Source organism: Peromyscus leucopus, chromosome 8b (assembly GCF_004664715.2).
Source record: "Peromyscus leucopus breed LL Stock chromosome 8b, UCI_PerLeu_2.1, whole genome shotgun sequence".
NCBI classification, from domain to species: domain Eukaryota; kingdom Metazoa; phylum Chordata; class Mammalia; order Rodentia; family Cricetidae; genus Peromyscus; species Peromyscus leucopus.
In genome coordinates, this window is record NC_051086.1 from 61,198,386 (window position 1) to 61,205,951 (window position 7,566).

The following is a 7,566-nucleotide window of genomic DNA, read 5'->3' on the forward strand; positions in this document are numbered from 1 at the left end:
TTGAAGTCAAGACTTGGGTAGGGCGCTGGGGCCTCGGGGGCCTGGAGCCCTGCACGGGGCGGCCCCAGTGGCTCTGGACCTCTGTCCTCCGTAGAGCAGCAACGCAAAGGCACAGTCCCCAGAGCTGTGCTGCGTTCGTTTCTGCCTCCTCCTCTTCCTCTGCCTCCCTATGCTTTTCCCTGCCCACCCCCCAGACTTGCCTGCTGATCTGGGGTCTTGCTCCCCTGCTCTCCAGCCAATCATAGTCTTCTGACTATCACACAGACAGCCACCTGGAGAAGCCAGAGCTCCCATTTTGCATCCGCCGCTGGCCCGTGATGGCCTACTCCCCGCACCCCTTCCCACACAGAGTTCCTTGCCCCCTTCCCCACCCCTCCAGAGACCGTAGGCAGGCTGAGTGGAAAGAAGAATCTCTCTCTTTCTTTTCCAACTCCCCCAGGCTCCTTCCCCCAAGTCCAGCCCCTCACCACTAGCACCCAGCGGCCCCCTGTAATTGGTTTAATTTATTCGGCCAAACAACACTTTGTTATTGCAGATAATGCCGCCTTCCCCGCCCCGCTGCCGTTCACCACAGTGTGGCACGAGGCTCCAGGTAGTTGACAATGAAATAAATTGAACTAAACGTTTTAGAGGGGGAAAAGTGATGAAATAGAACAATAGTCTAATTTACATGACATTCTCCATGAAGCTATTTTCACTGACGCAAATTATTTTGCTTCATTTCCTCGGATGCTCTTGCCACGGCTCTGCCAGGGCTGTGCGGTTTTCTCCTCCTTCCTCCCTCCCACTGTGTCCTTATTTTTGTTAATGCCTCCCTCTCTCTCTCTCTCTCTCTCTCTCTCTCTCTCTCTGTTCTCTGCTCTCATTCATCCACTCTGGGTCTCTCCTCTTGGGCTTCCCGTCCCACTCAGGACGGCTCTCAGCAGCCTTCCTAAGGAGGGCAAGGGGCCAGAGGAGAGACCGGCCTCCGCACTCAGCTCCCTCAGCTACCGCAAGAGGCTCACCCTGAAGGACTCCATCGGGGGCACTGGGGACCAGGACTCACTCCTCACTACCCTGAGTGAGCGTGCCGCCTCCCCTGAAAGGCCCCCCAGGAAGGCCCGTGTGGGCCCCAGGGAGGAACCCGACCAGGCCCAGGGCAGGAGGTGTGAGGAACAGGATGACGGTAGCTCCGTCTTCTCGGGGGCTGGGAGCCGCACTGGCCGTGGTCTGGAGAAGCGCTGGGGCTCAGACTTTGACCGAGCCTCGACGGTCTCCGCCCCAGTCAGCCGGGCCTCCTCAGCCACGCGTGGCTCTGGGGAGGACAGGGCTGGCTCCTCGCTGAGCTTCTCACTGTCAGGCTCGCCCAGCTCCCGCCGCAGCACGTCCAGGCTCGACAGCCTGGCAAGGACCCTGAGCCCTTCCTGGCACAGGGCCTCGGGCCTGGGCCGGGAGAGCCCTGACTCCCGGCTGTCCCTCGGCCGGAGCTGCCTGGATGAGTGGGATGATGGAGCCAGCGTGGCCCTCAGTGAGGCACACTCACAGTTCAGCCACCCGTCACTGGCCCGGAGTCTGTCTGTGCCACCCCAGCCACGGGGCTCTCCCTCAGCCTCAGCCTCTGTCACTGAGGGCTCCAGCGTCCGACCAGTCAGCCGCCACTCCTACCTGGATCCAGACCTGGAGGCTGCCATCAACGAGGTCCTGAGCTACAAACCTGTGCCTTTCAAGCGGAGCAGCCTGGAGCCTGACTCTGAGGATGACGACCGGAAGAGCATCCAGAGTGCCCGCAGTGCGCAGCTGGATTGCCCAGAAAGGGGCACCAGCATCCGCCGCTCTGCCTCTGCCGTGGATGTCTCTGGGTCACGCAGTGGCCACAAAAGCCGGAGCAAGCGCCGGAGCAAGCGCCGGAGCCCCAGCTCCAGCTCCAGCTCCAGCTCCTCCAGCTCGGAAGGTTCCTCGGAGCACAAGCGGCGGAGGAAAGGGCGCTCTCGGAAGAGCAAGAAGAGATCGAAGTCAAGAAGGAAGAAAACAGAGACCGAGTCGGAATCCTCGTCCTCGTCCAGCGGCTCCACTGTCTCAGGCCACAGCCGCTCCAGTGTGAAAAGGGGCCCAGCCGCAGACATGGAGGAAACCGGGCAAGCGCCCAGACGCTCCAAGAAGGAAGAGAAGCAGCGCAAGAAGGAGGTCGACAGTCTGATGATGCGGTACCTGTACCGGCCAGAGAGTGACTAGCGTAGGAGGTGATGCCCGGCCTGGCGTGGAGTGCAGCATGGCGTGTGCCACCCTCTGAGAACTAACCTGCTCCCTGTCCCCTCCAACCACCACCTCAGGCTCCCCTCTCGGGCCTCCGAGAGCCTCCTGTGTTGTTTTTGGAACTAATCTTCACTACGACTGTCTGACAAAGGTCTGCTCAGCTCTCTTTCATAGCAAGTCAAGGCCCTGCGAGGTGCCGTTAGTTACCTGCCAAGGTCACACAACTGGGAAGTAAGATTACCAGGAGCTCACGGGATCTGTTTACCACCTTTAACCTTAACTGCTTCTCCATGCGGCCACTTGCAGAGCATGTGGGTGGCACCTAGGTGTCACCCGCATGCACGCACGCACGCACGCACGCACACACCCATCCACTTCAGAGCTCTCATCCAACAAGGTGGACCCAGAGAAGGACACTAGCTGACATGGCACACTGGCTGTGAGCTCTGATAGGCACCGTGCTCCCTGCTCTGCGGCCTCCTCCCTCTCAGGCTGCAGCCTACACTCTACCACACCCTCCAGCAGACCCAGGAGCTGCCTGCTGCCTCCCTAGCCCTCCCCACCCACACTCAGCCCACACATGGGCGTCACCTCAGCGTTGCTCATCTTGTAAAGTTCTAATGACTAGAAATTAGCAGCTGCTGAGTGACAACCCCCCTCTCTGCTCTCCTGCCTCCCCCGGCTCTTCCCTCTTGTGCCCACACCTTCCACAGAGAGAGGCAGAGCCTGAATCACTGGGATCCCATTGTTACCAGTTTCCCTGGTGGGTGGTGACATTTCGAATCACCCTGTTGTGAGCCGGTGTGAAGCGGTTTTTCAGCATGGCACCCTCACAGGGCATGCTTGCTGCTTCCCAGGAGGCACAACCCCAGGCTGTAGCCACCTGGGGTGCTACAGTTGTCCCCTGTCCCCCCCCCCGAAGCATGAACTAACACACCTGTAGCATGCTTGTGTCGTGGGGTGAATTGGTGAATTGGGCTATGCCAAAAGAGGTCTGTTGAAGGTCCCTTCAAGGAACAGAACATGAGGAAGTTGCCTGTGGCCATTTGGAAAAGGGGAGGGGGCGTGATTGAGAAGTGGGGGTGAGGAAATAGAGCTTGAATCCAGACCCGGGCTCGTGGCAGCTCGGGCCTGAGCGGTGAAAGCACTCCTCGGTCTCAGCGCTGCTCTGTCGCTTCTCTCCTGGCAGATGGTTTCAGAGTGCTCCGGGGAGAGCAGAGAGCATTTGTGGCCTTTGTTAGCTCCATCGGGAGCAAAGATAGTCAAAATATTTGGTCTACAATTTCAGCTTCCTTTTAGCAGCCTTGCTAAGGACCCCCCCCCCCCCCCCCGCACCACAGGCGAGAAGTCAGTTGGTGGGGGGAAGGGGAGGTCCCCCTTCCCAGGAGGAAGCCAGTGCCTCTCTGGGCCATCCCAGGCTGACTGGTGACGAGCAGATGTCCTACCTGAATCCCTCCAGCTCCCAGTCACCTTTCACAGTGAAGGAGACAGAAAAGCCCTTCCTTCAGCCTCCTCTCACCCACAGCTCAGATGCTTCTGCCTGCAGGGAGAGCCACCCAGGCCTGAAAACGTACACTGCGTCACTCTGAGGATTAGAGTCCATGTTGACAGAGCGGTGGTCCCCAGCTAGAACACCCAGCCAGCTAACGTGAAGGGGGTGTGCGGGGAGGGCATTGCTGGCACCCGCTGCCTTTGAACCAGATATGCTGGGCAAAGGTGGGGGACAGAGCCTCACCTGGGGCGAAGGCCCAGTGAAGAATTCCCAAACACAGAAGGCGGTGGGGTCACCCAGGGCTTTCCCAGCAGGAATTAGCTTGTGCACCAAATTGTTTGTGACAGCACAGAGCAGGAGACGCTGGCTGTGGGGAGGAAAGCTTTTTAAACAATTTAGTTAAAATGTTCCAATTGCCAGCCCTGACTCTTGCTCTGGGGACAGGGAGCTGCCCCCCCCGGCCCCCCCCCCCCGCCCAGTGGGTGGCTTACTGATCTTGTGGCCCCGAAGCCAGGCAGAGCTTGCCCTGTTCCTGGTTCCGTCTGCCTCTTCTTTAGAGCAACCTGACTGCGTTTACCTGGGTGCCTGGGGTGTGGGAGTGGAGGCTGGAGACCCACACAGGGCTGTGCCTCATTTACATCTGGACCCCAGCCCTGGCATCTGCCTCACGCCCTCTGCTCACAGAACAACCCCACTGTCTTTCCTCAAAGCCCGAGCTCCTTAGCTGGAAAGCAAACCTTTAGCTCAGGGTGTATGGAAATTCTGTGTTAAAAAAAGACAACAACTGAGTCCCACTAATTCAGGACTCAAACAACCCCAGGGCTACAATGACCCCCCATTTTTTCTGTGTTGCACAGTTATCTTTGAGCTTTATAATTTTGTCCTGGAGATGCTGCAAGGCCCTAAGTGCTTCTGGCCCATCAGAATAAGACTCATTTATGTTCAGTCTAGTTTGTATTAAGTGTGTTTTGTGCTATTCTGATTCCTTTAAAAATGGTAATTCATTCATGAGAAATACGATAACTATTAACCGGACTGCCCCGTTGCTGAGCCATTTTGCATAATTGAACATATATTTTCCCAGGCTCTTCCTTTCCGCCAGGGACATGGAGACCTGTCTTTACATACCCCGGGCCCTCCTCCCCTCCCCCGCTAGCCAGCAGGAGCCTTCAGGTTTGGTCTAGTTTTCTCTTGTCTAATCTAGTGGCAGAGTGCCCCAAGGTTGAGGTGCAGATTCCGGTTTGGGTCCGGGCTGTGACCTTGGTCCAGGTGCTGCTTCCCTTTGACCCAGCTTTTTCATCATGGGTTGCTGGGGAGAAAAGGACCGGGTTTGAAAAGGACCAGTAAATAAAGGGTGTCCTTGGATTCCTAGTTCAGAATATAGCAAAGGGTGTCCTTGGGTTCCTAGTTCAGAATATAGCCGGCCCAGCGATTGTAGAAACTCGTTATGAGGACCTGGAGGCAGGGCTGTGTCCCTTTGTCATTCAGCTCGGGCGACGGCAGCAGCCCCAGGGACCCCAGATGAGGACAGGGATCCAGTGGAGGTGAAGCTGTGTTGGGTTGTATCCTCTCCAGTGGTGCATGTGATCCGGGGGGACAGGAAGGGGCTCTGAAGCTCTGGGAAAGAGAGAGCGTGCAAGATGAGGTCCTGTAGGATGTCACGGTCCCCCTCCCTCCAGGGGACAGTGCTGCTTCATCCTCCAGTGCCGGGGCCTAATGAAGACTCCCAGGAGCTAAGGACTTTTCCCATTGGCCCATCCTGAGACAGGTCTTGCCAGCCTCTGTCCTGGGTCTCCATTCCTTTTCCAGTAGAGAATACCATGATCAAAGACAGATGTCTTCCAGGCCCAGGGGAACCCTGATTAGGGGAAATAGTCCAGATCTGGGATCCTGTCAGGAGTGACTTGCCTGAGAGTTTCCTCCTTGGACATGTTGTAATCAGTCTCGAATCTGCGAGGCCTGTGGCCTACCTGCATCGGAGGAGGGAGCTGAGTACTCCGAATCCCCGGGCTCCTCCCCCATGACTCAGTCCCAGCTTCTCAGGGGAAGGAGCCAGGGACATGTGGCTGTTTCTTAGGCTCACGGAAGCCTGGTCCCCGCTGCCACCAGCCTCCTTGTCCTGATAATCTTCAAAGCTTTCCAGGTGCCAACCTGTGCTCCTTTCTCTACATTGAGCATCTCCTGGGTGAGCCCAGGAGGGCGTTGACCCAGCAACATTTGGGTTTTGAAGGGCAGGAACAGAGCCTTGGTGCCCCAGAGTGGCAGTCGACCTTGACCTTGTCCCTTTGTCTCTGCAGCCCAACCAGCCACTGGAAGTCCCTCGCCCCTGACCCATCCGATGACGAACATGACCCTGTGGACAGCACCTCCAGACCCCGACGACGACTCTCCCACAACTATCTGAGTGACAGCGACAGCGACACAGAGGCCAGGCCGACGACGACGACGACGGAGACCGATGCTTAGCCCGGGGGAGTGGCTCACAGCCCTCCCACCCCACAGCCTCTCCCAGGAAATAGAGGGGCACCACTGCCCCTACTTGACTGCCGATCTGCATGGAAAACACCTCGGCTCTCTGTCGGGGGGACTCTCCAGGCTGTGGGGATCTGATGGCTCCACGTGGACGAGGTGGGGGAAAGAGGAGTCTCTCTCCGCAGGGAGAACTTCCACTCCTGCCTCAGTAACACCACACTGTTGGCGCCGACCCCGGGCCATTCTGGACAATGTCAGGTGGCCTGGCACTTCACGGAGCCAGTTAGTGGACCTCCATCTCAGCCTCCTGCTCAGGGATGGTGGATAGGTTACCTGCTGGACCACTCCAAGTTGCTGGGCCCATGGGAAGGAGTCAGGAGGGAGCAGTAATGCCTTCCCTCTGCCGAGGCGAGGGCTTTCTCTTCTCAGTGCCTGCTGTCTTTTTACTGTTTAATTTAAATACCCAAACCTCCACGCAGCTGCATCCTGGAAAGTGGGGGGGGGAGGGGGTGCTGCCGTCGCAGCTGGGCCCCGTGGGATGCCTTGGGAATCTCCTCTCCATCTTCACTCCTCCGGAGGTCCTTTCTCATGCAGCCCACACCCGGGGACACTGGTGAGCAGAGCCGGGGGCCCTGGTTCTTAAGAGAGAGTGTGGGGAGGCATGGCAGCCTGGTGCTTCTGGCTTGGGCCTAGCAAGCCCTGTTGGAGTATTAAGTGCAATGAGCAATTATTTAAGAGCTGATCTCTTCCACCTGCACAGTCCACGGCTTCCAGCACTGCCTGCCTTCTGTCCGCGGTGTAACCAGCTCATTTGGTGCTGAGGACTTGCGGTGGGCACAATGGAAGGCGGATGTTCTGGTCTGCTTACCGGACCAGAGTCCTAACCCTTTGCTCTCTTTCCTGGGCCCGTGTCCCTCTTCGCACACACTTACCCCAGACACGGCAACAAGTGGTCTGGACCTCCCAGCTGCTTCCCGTAAAGCTCATCCCGTCCACTCCACCAGACTCGGGGGCCCAAGGGCAGTGCCTGGTGCTGGACCTGTCTGCCGCCCCCTTCCCTTCTGCAATTGGTTTGTACACATCGGGCTGTGCTCGCCTTGTGGACCTGATTGAGGAAATAAAAGGCCCCTTCCCTCCTGGCCATGTGTGTCCCTGCCTCTCCTTGCAGGCCCAGGGGAAATCCGGGGTGACCCCAGGGCAGGGTTAGAGGTGGGATTCTGATGGGGACATGGAGGAGCCACCTTGGCCTGTGGAGGCCTACTCCCAAGCCAGACCAGGGCCACTCATGGAGCCTTGGCAGGTCACTTGAAATAGGTGAGGAGATTGGCTAATGGAGACAGAGCCCCACGTTTGTATTGAGGCTAGTGGAT

The 7,566-nt window shown here is 57.9% G+C and overlaps 1 protein-coding gene across 22 annotated transcripts in view; it reads left to right on the plus strand.

The window, feature by feature from the left end:
• Positions 1–7,337, plus strand: part of Myo18a (myosin XVIIIA) — a 106,627-nt gene extending 99,290 nt beyond the window's left edge. For 15 of the 22 annotated variants that reach the window (XM_028866830.1, XM_037200994.1, XM_037200995.1 and 12 more), the window contains 2 exons: positions 912–2,219; positions 6,022–6,108. In XM_028866830.1, coding sequence (XP_028722663.1) covers positions 912–2,211 — 1,300 coding nt within the window. In that variant the 3' untranslated portion in view covers positions 2,212–2,219; positions 6,022–6,108. Of the gene's footprint in view, positions 1–911; positions 2,220–6,021 lie in introns of all 22 variants that reach the window. The other 7 variants (XM_037200998.1, XM_028866846.2, XM_037200999.1 and 4 more) reach the window with 1 other exon arrangement.
• Positions 7,338–7,566: the final 229 nt, after the last annotated feature.